General features: G+C 41.9%; 1 protein-coding gene and 1 long non-coding RNA gene across 2 annotated transcripts; one reads left to right on the top strand and one right to left on the bottom strand.

Annotated features, from left to right (window-relative positions):
- The first annotated feature begins 2,808 nt into the window (after positions 1-2,808).
- LOC134215573 (uncharacterized) lies at positions 2,809-7,079 on the top strand. The gene is made up of 8 exons (XM_062694730.1): positions 2,809-2,848; positions 2,906-3,078; positions 3,133-3,985; positions 4,043-4,752; positions 4,817-5,030; positions 5,086-6,230; positions 6,293-6,875; positions 6,980-7,079. The coding sequence occupies exons 1-8, from the start codon at positions 2,809-2,811 to the stop codon at positions 7,048-7,050; spliced, it is 3,789 nt and encodes a 1,262-aa protein (XP_062550714.1). The 3' UTR covers positions 7,051-7,079.
- A 6,946-nt stretch (positions 7,080-14,025) lies between these two features.
- LOC134215574 (uncharacterized) lies at positions 14,026-14,702 on the bottom strand. Its single transcript, XR_009980228.1, has 3 exons — positions 14,546-14,702; positions 14,395-14,480; positions 14,026-14,330 (listed from the first exon to the last, which is right to left on the bottom strand). It is a non-coding gene; the product is annotated as an uncharacterized LOC134215574 (long non-coding RNA).
- Between the last annotated feature and the right edge of the window lie 620 nt (positions 14,703-15,322).

The raw sequence follows: 15,322 nt of genomic DNA on the forward strand, positions 1-15,322 counted from the left end.
ATCTCTAGAAATATTAATTAAAATCTCCGATCATAATTTTCGCATGTGCTCTTGCTGAATTTTGTAAACAATGAATTTGATGTAGCAATAGTAAAATCAGGGTTGAAATTAGGAATTTCAGGTGGTATTTCACTTGATCTAGTACTACATTTGAGGTCGAGGTAGTACCCGCACGGAAGGATGTCTAAAAGCGAACAGGAATCTACCTGAATAAGACGCAAACCACCTTAGCCAAGCTTCAATTTCATCTTCCCCTTAATCCAAGCATGATCGTGCATGTGTGTGCTACCGGTACACTAATATTGCCAAACAATCAAACGGTTCAACTGTCAAAACCTCGCGCTTTTTTCGTCGCCATATTTTTTTCACCGAGTCGAGTCGAGTGTCCACAGTTCTGCAGTCTGAAGGTGGTTCCGGTGATTCGGTCAACGAAAATTGCTGTAAGTTCTACTGCTTAAGTGTTGCTAGCATAACAGATTATAAATTTAAGAGATTTATATCTTACTTCACAGATCACCATTGTTGGGAGATCCAACGTCATGCACGTACGTCGATATAGGTCGCCATCATCCACATCCACATGGATTCGTGCAAATTCATATACGAAGGATGACTGGGAAATCGACAACCTGAAACATTCGATTGTGGAAGCTGCCATGACACCATTCCAGAGTTAGTTCGGTCCACTGTACAACGTGAATTTCCGTTACATGACCTAATATTGTCTCGCGTTCGGCATGAAATGGGGTCAATTTATGGAGCTCACTTCGATCCCATCAGCCGTAATAATCCCGAAGAGTTCTGCAAACGTCCATCTGATCTGCAGCCCAACGGACGATGATTACTTCTACCGCCAGTTTAATGTCATGTGCACGATTTAAAGTATATTATTTATTTACAGATATGCATAGTCATGTTTTCATTGACTATATACAAAATTGAAAAAAAAAATCATATTTTTACGCGCAATAAAATACACCAGATATCACACAATGTAAACAAAATGAATAAGAAGAAGAATTACATTAGGTACCCTTGTCTCCACCATGTCTAAAAAAAACCAGGAAGAATTGTGGTACCCGTATCTAGGAGCTATATATGAGCTTTCAAAGAGACCATAACTGTCAAATCCCTTCCGGTTCAAACGGTCTACTCGTCTAAAATTTGAGGTAGACACCGGTTTAAACGGTTGTTGCATTTGAGGCGGATTTGAGGTCTGACATGTTCTAGACATCGAAGAAAAATGTCTAGGAGACTCATTTTTTTTTTGTCTCAGAGCTATCACGGTAGAAGTCTAGAAGATCTTTCCGAGCGGGTAGTAGTAGTGCTACACGGTTAGATCAGACAACCCAAAATGAAGTTCAAACAACTCAAAATTAAGTTCATTTAACTTAATTTGGACCGTTGGTGGGGGAAGCCAATTTTGAGTTGGATGGCCCAACTCGGATTTGAGTAGTTTCCGTTTGATCCCGTGGGAAAAAGTACCTAAATATTAAGTTGTTTCCACCTAATGTTAAGTTCAAATAGGTTTAAACAACCTAAATTTGAGTTCAACCCCTTTAACCTAGCGTTGGCTTCCCCCATCGAACTGCTATCGTTGGGTGGTTTTCTTTCTCTGTTTTTGACATCAAAGGAAGGAATGAAAGAGATGCCAGATCGAAAACAACTCAAAATTTGGGTTGTTTGATCTACCCGTGTAGAACAGAATGCTACATGATTTGAATCTGAGCTAGTTGTAGTAGATGAAAAGTTTCTTTTTAACTGAATTTATCAAATAAAATCATTCCATGTTAACCACTAGAAACCGATAGGTTGTCCAATATTGTATTCCTCCCATTTGTTGAGCAATAAAAGTGAGTTTCCGAAGTGAGTATAAAAGGCTGCACCTTCGAGTTTTATTTCTTATAGTTTTCCTTAACCGATATTTTCGCATAAAGTTGTATTTAAGCAGGGGGCTAAGCCTAGTTGAACACTATTAAATTTGATAACGATCGTTCATTGCGTGTAAAAGTTACGAAGACAATGCTAATTCAAACGAAACCATTAGTTTATTGGCTAAATGCGAATGAGGCAGTATCACTACTAGGTGAATTAATTTATCTAAGAACATAGATTAATCCACCTAACCGGAATTATAACAGAATAGTAAATAAATGTAGCCTCCAACTTTTTAGTCAATTACATTGGGGTCGCATTTCTAGCGGTTTGTTTTTACCGTTTTTACTTGTTTCTGGACTTTGTCTTTAATAAAACATTGAGTTGACCCAACGAAAAAATGCACACACAAAATCGAAGAAAAATCCGGTTGTACATATTCAAAAAGTTATGGAAATTAATGTGAGCCGAAATCCCCAGTGTACTACTATAAATCAATGCTTGTACATTGGGTCAATATTTCAACTCATTTATGCTGAATCAACCAAACGAATGATACTTATAACGATTTAAATATTGTATATTAGAATTCTGAATAAAACATGCTTTTAACACACGCTGCTAAATGGTTGGTAAAAGAGACACGAGTTTTGTGCGGCCATATAGCCTTTCGGCGTTTTCAACCCACTCGAAAGGCATATCTTAGGTCTTGATTTAAACAGTAGCAGTTAATTAAGAGCAAATTCTTAAGTCTACCTTCATGCAAAAGAAAACCATTGATGCGTGGCATAAGTAAATGACCATAAGCACACTTTCGATTTTTTAATGCATTCTGGGCTGGGGCTCACAGCTCGATGTACAGAGTGGAAGTTTACATCAGATCAAACATAACATTTGGTAGAGTCGGTTCTCGGCTGGAATACTTTTTTCAGAATGGATGTCGAATTTAGCATAAACGGAAAGTTATATAACGGTGAGATAAATATCTAATGCATAGGTGATTTATATAAATATTATTCTTCATGTTTAGTCAACCCTAGAGTGACATCGGTTGAAACATCCTTGAATACATTTATACGCGATCAGGCACAGCTTAAGGGAACTAAATTTATGTGCCTAGAAGGAGGATGTGGAGCTTGTGCTGTAAATGTTACCAGTGTTCACCCTGTGACAGGAAAAATTGTAACATTAGGGCTCAACTCGGTGAGTATAGATGATGAACATACAACTCAACATATTTAGCTACTGTTTTTAAAGTGTCTCCTGCCAGTATATTCGTGCCACGGTCGTGACATACTCACTGTCGAAGGGATAGGAAACAAGAAAATCGGTTACCATCCGATACAAAAACGCCTGGCCAATTTCAATGGGTCGCAGTGCGGATATTGCTCCAGCGGAATGGTAATGAGTATGTTCAGTCTGATGAGGGCTAACGAGGGTGCAGTAACCATGCGGGAGGTAGAGTCTGCATTCGATGGAAACATTTGTCGATGTACTGGCTACAGACCGATCATGGATGCTTTCAAAAGCTTTGCAACGGATGCTAGTGAAAATGTGCTAAAAATATGTCGGGATATTGAGGACCTTGAGGCTCCCGGTTGTTCAGGTGTGGCTTGTAACGATATTTGTATTTCGAAAAAAGCGAAAACTAAGGAAAAATTTCAAAAAATGAGCTGTGATGGTAAAATGTGGATCAAGGTATACAAAACGTCTGAGATATTTCAATGTTTTGCTGAAATTGGGAACAGACCTTATATGCTAGTTGCTGGCAACACTGCTCATGGAGTATATCGTCGAAGCCCAAATCTAGAGGTCTTTATCGATTTGAGCTCAGTCAATGAACTTCGTCAACATCAGATTGGAATGGACCTCACTATTGGAGCCAATGTTACACTTCATGAGTTCATCAGTATTATGGAACATGCAACGCTTGGCAATATACGATTTCAATATATGAAGAAAATAATCCAACATGTACGGAAAGTAGCAAATCACCTAGTGAGAAATGCAGGCACTCTAGCAGGGAATCTTATGATTAAACACGAACATCCGGAGTTCCCTTCGGATATATTTCTTTTATTGGAAACTGTTGGAGCTAGAATGGTTATATGTAAGTTTCGTAAGGTTTTTTTTATCAAAATGCATAATGATTATATCTTACTTTCAGTGACAGAGGACCTTCCAGTCATCATAACGCCAAAGGAATTTTTGTCAATAAACATGTCCAAGAAGATTATTCAAAGTATAATTCTTCCACCATTAGACCCCACCCAGTATACATTCAAATCATACAAAATTATGCCAGTATATCGAAATAACCGAGCATACGTAAATGCTGGATTTCTCATCAAATTTTGCAGATTAAGTGAAGTTGTTGAATCAGCAACCATCTGCTTTGGAGGAATAAATTCACATTTTGTGCATGCAGAGAAAACCGAAGAATTCCTTAACGGCAAAACCTTTTTCTCTAATGAAACCCTCCAAGGAGCTCTTCATGCACTATCCAAGGAAATTCAACCGGACTGGGTTCTACCCGATGCTTCACCTGAATATAGAAAAAAATTAGCCCTAGCGCTCTTCTACAAATTCGTTCTCAGCATAACGCCTGAAAGCTCTGTTTTGATGAGCACTCGATTCAAAAGCGGTGGAGCTATTCTGGAGCGTCCCGTATCGTCCGGTAAACAAAGCTATGATACATATCCAAGCAAATGGCCTCTCACTCAATACACTCCCAAGCTAGAGGGCTTAGCTCAAACATCCGGAGAAGCCGAATACATCAATGACATACCAAAATTGCCAAATGAGCTGCATGGCGCCTTTGTGTTAGCCTCTGCGGTACGAAGCCGAATTGTGAAAATAGATGCTACGAGTGCACTGGTAACAAAGATTTGAAAGGCTAACGAAGTTTTCCTAATAGCGATAAAAACGTTACATATTTTAGAAACTGGACGGAGTTGTTGCATTCTTTTCAGCAAAGAATGTTCCAGGAATCAATAACTTTTCGCCGCTGGAATTTGGAAACCAGGAAATTGAAGAAATCTTCTGCAGTGGAGAAGTGTTGTACCATGGACAGCCTGTTGGAATGATAGTCGCTGCCACATTTGAGCTAGCTAATTTTGCAAGTCAATTGGTTGAGGTGAGCTACGAAATAATTGGTAAGTAGAGGCATAAATCTTTGTACCAGAGTTTACATTCTATAGCGGTCTCTAGGTAATCAGCCAATTTGTACAACACCAAAAGAGGTACTCCAATTAGGTGCTCCAGACAGGGTCATAAATCAAAATTTTGATCGCTATGGAAAACACTATCGTACGACTTCAAGTAGTCATATCCACATTCAGGGACAGATGGAACTTGGTGGACAATATCACTACTCGATGGAAACGCAAACCTGCTTTTGCGTTCCGATCGAAGATGGTATGGACATCTACGCTTCCACACAAAGTACGAATTTCATGTTAGCGGCAGTTTCGCAAGCTTTGGGTGTTCAAGAAAACACTCTGAACATCAGCGTCCGTCGCGTCGGTGGGGCCTTTGGAGCAAAGTCTAGCAGAGCCCCGCAGATTGCTTGTGCCTGTGCGGTAGCTGCACAACATTTACAGAGACCAGTTCGCATGATATTGTCGTTGGAGACCAACATGTCTGCCATTGGAAAGCGAAAGGGCGTTCTTTCTGAATATCGAGTTGACGTCGATAGAGATGGAAGAATCATTAAGTTGCTGAACACGTACACTCATAATGCGGGAGCAATATTGAACGAGCCCTTGGCTTTTCTTACTAGCGATTTATTCAAGAACTGCTATCGTACAGATTCATGGGGATTGATTGGTAATATGGCAAGAACTGATGTAGCTACCAACACGATCTGTCGAGCTCCAGGAACTATGGAAGGCATATCAATGGTAGAGAATATTATGGAGCACATTGCGCATGTCACACGAAAAGATCCTTTAGAAGTCCGTATGCTCAACATATCGAAGCAGAACAAAATGTACGAATTGCTACCACACTTCAGGAAAGACGTAGATTTCGATGATCGCAGAAAAACCGTTGACATGTTCAACATTCAAAACCGCTGGCGCAAACGCGGTATTGCCATCATTCCAATGGAGTACCCTCTGGAGTACTCCGGTACGCTGAATGCCTTAGTTTCAATCTATCACATGGATGGATCCGTTGCAATAACCCATGGAGCAATCGAGATGGGGCAAGGAGTCAACACAAAGGTGGCACAAGTAGCCGCTCATATCTTGGGTATTCCTCTATCGAAAATTTCTGTCAAACCCAGCACTACGTTGACATCACCTAACTGTGCCCCAACGGTTCACAGCAGGGCAAGTGAGAATGCTGCTTATGTAAGTAATAAACTGTGTTCAAATTAATCTCGTTTTGAACGTAAAGGTGTTTCCCATTTCAGGCTGTTAAACGATGTTGTGAGATATTGCTGGACCGCCTACATCCCATCAGAGATCCATTGTCATCCTGGGAGGAAATAGTCAATAGAGCTTTCGTTACAAATATCGATTTATCGGCCTCGTACTTCTATCAGCCTACCGACCTTAAACCTTACATCATCTGGGGCTTGACTTGTGCGGAAGTGGAAGTGGATATTCTCACTGGCACCATTCAAGTTTCTCGAGTTGACATCCTAGAAGATGTAGGGGAAAGTATGAATCCGGGAATCGATATTGGACAAGTGGAAGGAGCCTTCATAATGGGGTTGGGCTATTATCTCACGGAGGATTTAGTTTACGATCCATCGAACGGAGCTCTGGTGAACAATCGCAGCTGGAACTACAAGGTCCCAGGGGCGCAGGATATTCCAATAGATTTTCGTGTGAAATTTCTGAAAGGAAGCTCTAACCAGTATGGCGTTCTTCGTTCAAAGGCTGTTGCCGAACCGGCACTTAGCATGAGTCCAGTTTTAACGTATGCGATACGGTATGCTTTACGTTCGGCGAGGCAAGACGCTGGACTACCAGACGAATGGATTACATTAGGTAAATTTCTATTAAAAAAATCATTTAAATTATTATTTTTCCCTGAATGATATGATATGATGTTGATGTTGTTGAATGATGTTGTTATTTTTTTGTATTTTCAGGGTCTGGGACTACTCCTGAGAAGATATTTTTGCTAACAGGAAATGATGTTGATCATTACAAACTGTACTAAATAATCAAAATCGGTACTACAATATTGAATATTATTTTAAGAATTGTTTGATCCGAAGGCTCCACTGAAACCACTCGATCCATTTTGATGTTATTATTAAATTCAAAGATTTACGAGATGAACTGGCTTCCAGATCAAGAATGTATAACAAAATTATTTCAAGGGGAGTTATTTATTTCAGGAAAATATTGTATCAAAATGGCTAGTTAGTTGTAAAAATTACAAAAAATTCAACAAAATCCATCCAACCGTAACATAATTATAACAGAGGTTCATACCTTTATACTTACTTACTTGAAACTTGATGAGCTACTGTAGATATAATAGATCAGAAAAGCAGAGATTAAACAAAAAAAAATCCAAATTTATTCCCCAGTGGTGATAAATCCCGGGGCTACACACATACACACACACGCACAGACGGACATTTGCTCAGTTTTTCGAGCTGAGTCGATTGGCATATAACACTATGGGTCTCCGAGCCTCCTATCAAAATTTGGATTTTGGAGTGAAATTATAGCCTTCTGGTACAACTTTGTTGTACGAGTAGGGAACCAACCATTGTATGTGATTCATTGACTTGTGCTGCTTGGGACATTGTGTTATTATCGACAAACAGAAAACTTTTAAATTCTTGTTAACAGTTTTGAAAGGAATTATGCAATTTAAAACGGTTTGCAATACAAGTAATAATGGAATACTTATTACGTACCTACATCATAGGAGAAAACACGACACAACCTAGGGGCCATCCACAAAGTACGTCACGCTTCTAGGGGGGGGGGGGCCTCCGAACAACGTAACAACTCATACAAAAATTTTAAAGGTTTAATACAAAAGGTGTGACGAAGGGGGGAGCGGGGGTTGAAATTAGCCAAATTTAGCGTGACGTACTTTATGGATCTTCCCTTACCAAAAAAACGACCTACGCGACGTAGGAAGGATCACGATTGGAAGCTTGGCACATACAAGTTTTATATTCTTTGATCAGAAAATAACATTCAGATTTCTAGGTTAAAATCTTTTTTTGTCTTCATTAAAGAGACTCTCAGCTCGTAGCAGGCTCGTTTGATTCAAATTATTCTGATACGAATATTCCAGTCACATTTATTTCTTCTTGGCGAATGTCACCTTCTTCAGTTGCTGCGACTTTCTGGCTTTCGTCGGCGAGAGAGTCTGTCCACGCTCGCATCTTTTTCCAGGGTATACTGGTACGGAGTAAAAAGCTGACACTCCTCCACAGCCAGCATAAACCGCTCCATTGCGAGGCGCTCTATCGAAACGCAAAGAATGGAAGGCATGCCACAAAAATCTCATCATTTTGTATTCCGTTACAGGGCATAAAAGTGTGCAATATCTGTTTTATTATTGTGTTTATTACCACTTTCAACTCGGTGGATTAAAGAAATATGATTAATTTATCGACTAGTCATTGTAATCACTAGGTAGTAATCATAATTTATCACTAGGCATTTATTAAAATAATTTGGAAATCTTAGTTTTAAAACAAATCACAACATCCTTTCAAGACTGCTTTTCATGTGAAATTAATCAAAGAATCCACGATATTTTCATTTGGTCGCCTGAGATAGAAAAAGACACTTTGTTCTCTGTTTTTTTGACGATTACGTCTTTTTGAAGTACTGGTTCTGACTGCAAAGCAACCACCGGAAAACACCATTCGCTTGCAAACAACAGTCGATAACCTTCGCCTGAATCCTTGGTCACTTGGTGAGGTCCAATGGAATTTCACTGCGAACATTCTTGTAGGAGTACAAGAGATCCAAGGTTTCCTCTACGACTTCGCTAACATTATTATTTATTTAATCAGACTAAGGCCGAAGTGGCCTGTGCGGTATATAAGAGTCTTCTCCATTCGGCTCGGTCCATGGCTACACGTCGCCAACCACGCAGTCTACGGAGGGTCCGCAAGTCATCTTCCACCTGATCGATCCACCTTGCCCGCTGCGCACCTCGCCTTCTTGTGCCCGTCGGATCGTTGTCGAGAACCATTTTCACCGGGTTACTATCCGACATTCTGGCTACGTGCCCGGCCCATCGCAGTCGTCCGATTTTCGCGGTGTGAACGATGGATGGTTCTCCCAACAGCTGATGCAATTCGTGGTTCATTCGCCTCCTCCACGTACCGTCCGCCATCTGCACCCCACCATAGATGGTACGCAGCACTTTCCTTTCGAAGACTCCAAGTGCGCGTTGGTCCTCCACGAGCATCGTCCAGGTCTCGTGTCCGTAGAGGACTACCGGTCTAATTAGCGTTTGGAGATTGTCAGTTTGGTACGGCGGCGGACTCTATTCGATCGGAGCGTCTTGCGGAGTCAAAGTACGTACGATTTCCAGCCACTATGCGTCTCCGAATTTCTCTGCTGGTGTCATTTTCGGCAGTCACCAGTGAGCCCAAGTACACAAATTCTTCTACCACCTCGATTTCGTCACCACCGATGCAAACTCGCGGTGGGTGGCTCACCACATTGTCTTCTCTTGAACCTCTTCCTATCATGTACTTCGTCTTCGACGTGTTGATGACTAGTCCGATCCGCTTAGCTTCCCTCTTCAGTCTGATGTAGGCTTCCTCCATCTTCTCAAAGTTACGTGCCATAATATCTATGTCGTCGGCGAAACCAAATAGCTGGACGGACTTATTGAAAATTGTACCACTCGTGTTAATCCCTGCTCTTCGTATTACCCCTTCCAAAGCGATGTTGAATAGCAAACACGAAAGACCATTACCTTGCCGTAACCCTCTGCGGGTTTCGAAGGGACTCGAGAATGCCCCTGAAACTCGAACTACGCACATCACCCGATCCATCGTCGTTTTATTCACCCTTTCAGTTTATCCGGAAATCCGTTTTCGTGCATTAGCTGCCATAGCTGGTCCCGATCGATTGTATCATATGCGGCTTTGAAGTCGATGAATAGATGATGTGTGGGCACGTTGTATTCGCGGCATTTCTGCAGTACTTGGCGAATGGCGAACACCTGGTCCGTGGTGGAGCGTTCGCCCATAAATCCGCCTGGTACTGCCCACGAACTCCCTTGCAGTTGGTGCTAGTCGACGGCATAAAATTTGGGAGAGTACCTTGTAGGCGGCGTTCAGCGATGTGATTGCGCGGTAGTTGCTACAATCCAGCTTATCGCCCTTTTTGTAGATGGGACACACGACACCTTCCATCCACTCCTGCGGCAGAACTTCCTCCTCCCAAATCTTGGTAATGACCCAGTGCAGCGCTCTAGCCAGTGCCTCACCACCGTGTTTAAATAGCTCTCCTGGTAGTTGGTCAACCCCAGGGGCTTTGTTGTTCTTCAGCCGGCCAATCTCCTCCTGGATTTCCTGGAGATCCGGAGCCGGTAGAATTATGTCCTGCGCGCGTTCTCCCAGGTCCATCACCATACCGCCATCTTCGTCTGCCACATCGCCATTCAGGTGTTCTTCGTAGTGCTGCCGCCACCTTTGGATCACCTCACGCTCGTTCGTAAGAAGGTTCCCGTTTATGTCCTTACACATATCAGGCTGTGGCACGTGGCCCTTACGTGAACGGTTTAACTTCTCATAGAACTTTCGTGTGTTATTAGCGCGGTACAGTTGCTCCGTTTCTTCACGGTCTCGATCTTCCTGCTGGCGCTTTTTCCTCCGGAAAATCGAGTTTTGTCTGTTCCGCGCCTGTTTATATCGCGCCTCGTTCGCCCTCGTGCGGTGTTGCAGCAATCTCGCCCATGCTGCATTCTTCTCTTCCACTAACTGCTCACATTCGCCGTCATACCAGTCGTTTCTCTGATCCGGGGGCACCGTGCCAAGTGCAGCGGTTGCGGTGCTACCAATGGCGGATCGAATATCTCTCCAGCCATCTTCAAGAGACGCTGCGCCTAGCTGCTCTTCCGTTGGAAGTGCCACTTCCAGCTGCTGCGCGTATTCTTGGGCTAGTTCACCATCTTGTAGCCGCCCAATGTTAAGCCGCGGCGTCCGACGTCGACGCGTGTTGTACACCGTCGAGAGTTTTGAGCGCAGGCATACTGCAACGAGGTAGTGGTCGGATTCAATATTCGCACTGCGGTAAGTGCGGACGTTCGTGATGTCGGAGAAGAATTTACCGTCGATAAGAACGTGGTCGATTTGGTTTTCCGTTTCTTGGTTAGGTGATCTCCATGTAGCCTTGTGGATATTTTTGCGGGGAAAGAAGGTGCTTCGGACTACCATTCCGCGGGAGGCTGCGAAGTTTATGCATCGTTGGCCGTTGTCATTCGATACGGTGTGCAGACTATCCGGTCCGATGACCGGTCTATACATTTCCTCCCTTCCTACCTGTGCGTTCATGTCACCGATGACGATTTTAACGTCCCGCAGTGGGCATCCATCGTATGTCTGCTCCAGCTGTGCGTAGAACGCTTCTTTCTCGTCGTCGGGTCTCCCTTCGTGTGGGCAGTGCACGTTGATGATGCTATAGTTGAAGAAACGGCCTTTAATCCTCAGCTTGCACATCCTTGCGTTGATTGGCTGCCACCCAATCACGCGTTGGCGCATCTTACCCAGCACTATGAAGCCGGTTCCCAGCTCGTTGGTGGTGCCACAGCTTTGGTAGAAGGTAGCCGCTCGATGCCCGCTTTCCACACTTTCTGTCCTGTCCAGCAGATCTCCTGCAGCGCCACGACGTCGAAGTTGCGGGGATGTAATTCATCGTAGATCATCCTGTCGCAACCTGCGAAACCTAGCGACTTGCAATTCCATGTTCCAAGCTTCCAATCGTGATCCTGTATTCGTCGCCTAGGTCTTTGCCGATTATATCGAGTCGCATTATCTCTTATATTGTTCGTAATGATTGGTTTTCTAGGCGGCTTATTGGGCCAGCGCAAACCTCCTGTCTCGTCGGAGGGCCGTCGTGTCAGGGCTGTTTAGCGTCCCACCTAACACCAGGATTTGGGCTTGTGCGCTTTGAGCGGCACACGGTCGCTTTGGTGGGGCCTACTTGCGGATACATGCAGCTTTTTATAGAGGTTTAACAGGGCCCACTGTCAAACCCCACCACATCCTAGGCAAGCCCCACAACTCGCAGATGGCCTGGGGAGGGATCGTCAAGCCCTTGGACATAGTCCCTGCTGCCCCAAACTTCGCTAACATCGTTTCCTCAATTTGACACCAACCGACCAACTCATGTGTTTCAAGAACTCGAAAACTGTTGTTCTCAGAGTAAGATACGCGTTCTCTGGAATTACGATATGACCTGAACTGCTGGATATCCGTAGTCATAGTTGTCCCCGCGACCGAAGACACTCCCCACCGCAGACGAAAATCGTGATTTATGTCTTTTGTTCCGTATTCCCGTTCAGCTTTTACTTAATTATTCTTACTGTATTTTTTTGGTCCGGGGAAAGTCTCTTGGTTGGACCTGAGGATCGCTGGTTTCAGCCCCTTCTCTGTCAGTTGCTCTCTAACTGTGTGAAGTGAAGAACTGAATTAATTTCAAAATTCACGGAAATAAAGATAAAAATAAAAATATTTATTCCCTTTTCGTTACACCTTGGTACGAAAAAGGCAAAAAATATACAGTATTTGAAAGTAGCTGATTTATCTTCGGTTACGCAAACAAAACCTAGGGCCTTAACTCCAGGAATTGCTTGCAGGAACAATAACATAAGCTGTAAATGTATCCATTATTCTTTACAATACTGGAACCGGTTGACTACAACAAAATCCTTCAGAATACCTTACCGCAACATTACCGTTTCCCAAAACTACTACGCTCTAAATACGCCAGATCTTACAAGCATTTTTTTGGGTTTTCGACTCCCCTCCCTCTTGTAAGCCTTTTCTTCAAAACTAATCATTTTCTATTTATATGAAGCGTAAGAAAATAATAGACCTCCCTCCCACCATAAGAGCTTACATAATAAGCGTACTACGGCCACTAAGCGGATCGGACTAGTCATCAAAACGTCTGAAACGGAGTGTTGCCGTGGGTAATTCCGACGGCCCTGAAAGGGTGAATGATGCGAACGCGACCGACGTAGGATGCGGCGAACGCGTTTCGTTTTGTTGTCGTTTAGCGTCGCCGCAGCTCATACAGCGCGAGACGGCCACAACAAGATTGTTGATGTTGGGAATGAAGATAGAAGGAAGATGGTTGTTTCTCCATAAAAATGAAATGGTGTGTTTTGTATGATTGTGAATGAGTTGTTTTGAAATGTGTTGAGCATTGTAAATGTTTCTGAGTGAGGAAAAGTATGATGTATTATTGATGTAATTTGTGATTTGTAGATCGTTGCTGGTGCGAGTCATCGTTAGGTTTAGTTTCCACTGTGTTAGTCACCGTCTTTTGTACATTGTACTACCGTTACTTGCTGTAAGTTTGATCCTCGAAAGTTTGTAGTTAGATTTGTTTATAATTGAAATTAATTGTTTGTTTAGAATCGTCCGCTAGTCTGAAGACAAAGAGCAGGAAAAGGTTTGTTGAGGAAGAAAACTAGATTGTATGTTTATTGTATTTTATTTTTTATGTTATATTCAAGAAAATATATTTTTAGTTGAGTTCGTTCACCAACCCGCATAATTCTAGACCATATTTGAATCATATCTCAGATTGTTCGTGATGATAAATAACATTGTCATTACCATTCGAATTATCATATGTAAAAACAATAAACATACCTCAACATAAACGATATAAACAACATGATATATTGTATTCGTCAAATGTACTATTGGGGTAATGGGCGGTTAAGTATAATTACCATTCAAAAATGGCTATTTTCCGGTACATATTTTCCGGCATACAGCATATGTTATGGTAGTGATATAAACCGTTTTCTCAGATGCAAACAATAAGCAATATAAATAAGATAAAGTATGACCATATAGAGAAAAACGCCGTACCATATCCTCAACTGTTTGAAATATATCATATTTTTGGAATAGTCATGGAAAATAAAATGAATTGTGAAACAAGAGTAAATATCATTGCAACTCATATTTTTATTATCATATTCGATTTGTTAGGTAATCCATCGCCATCGCATGAAATAAGTAATGATAGAAGGCTCCCCCTAAACACACGCAGCGAAGTTCGCTGTTGCTGGGCGACTATTGCCGCGACCCTATCACTAGATCGCTGCCTGTGAGGTTTCTTTTACGCGTCCATACCAACGGGATAGTCGCGTCGCATTTGTTTGGAGCGCTCTTAACACAGCATTTTTTGCCGGACGCGAGGTAGGACAGCACTCTTGGAGAATCCGGAAGCCGACTGCGAAATTTCCCTGATGTTGATTTTTTTCTGCAATGGATGTATAAGGTCAATACAATTGTAAATATTAATAAAACTCTTAAGATAAACATACCTTGTCTCCAACGATAGAATAAAAAGATGGATTATTCCGAGGTTAATCTGATAGAATCTTCTGCCGAGAGAATCTGAAAATTTTGTCTAAAAATGTAAGAATTGTATTAAGCATTTAGACAAGCTATTTCATACTGTTTCAATTTACTTACTTTGTTTCTTGTAATCCAATAGTTTAAAATTTCCATTCTAACAGATATAGTACTTAAACGAAAAAAATAAACATAATTACAGCTATAAATCCAAACTCCTGTCATGGCTGCTGGCTACGGCAGGAAGTGAAATTGCACATATGACACACACTTAATGCAGAAGTTCAATTCGAATCGTAATTTTACCTTTCGAAGATACAATTTTTTGATGTGTTTGTGGCATAGCGATGATTTTTTTCTGCGCTGTTCTGCTATCTCGCATTACTATACCATACATAATTCTGTTATGTTCTAGTGAGGTTTAATTATTAATTTTGTTCTTATTTGGAATACAAAAAATTATAGAGGAACGTCATGCTATGTGTTAACCACCTGTAGTATCGGTAATTTACAATCGAGCATAATATTAATTCTCACGTAATATAACGTTGCAACATAAATGGACAATGACATTAATTGTAACAGCATGGGCTATTTCATTTGAATAATATCGACCAATCTGCAGATGGTTTTTAGTTATGCGGGAACCCACTTGAGATCGTTTTCTTGCACCCGGAGGGTGTAACACGGAGTGTATTTGGTGGTTGAAAAACTCGTGTATTTGTGCTCACTGATAACTCCGATAGCAAACGCCGTTCAAAACTGACTATCTTCAAAATACTCATTCATTATACCTTTAATCCTCTACGGACACGACGATGCTTATGAAGGAACAAAGTGCACTTGATTTTTTTGAAATGAAAGTGCTGCGCAAGGTGCTGCGTGCCATCTATAGTG

This window comes from Armigeres subalbatus, chromosome 2 (genome assembly GCF_024139115.2).
Source record: "Armigeres subalbatus isolate Guangzhou_Male chromosome 2, GZ_Asu_2, whole genome shotgun sequence".
NCBI classification, from domain to species: Eukaryota; Metazoa; Arthropoda; class Insecta; order Diptera; family Culicidae; genus Armigeres; species Armigeres subalbatus.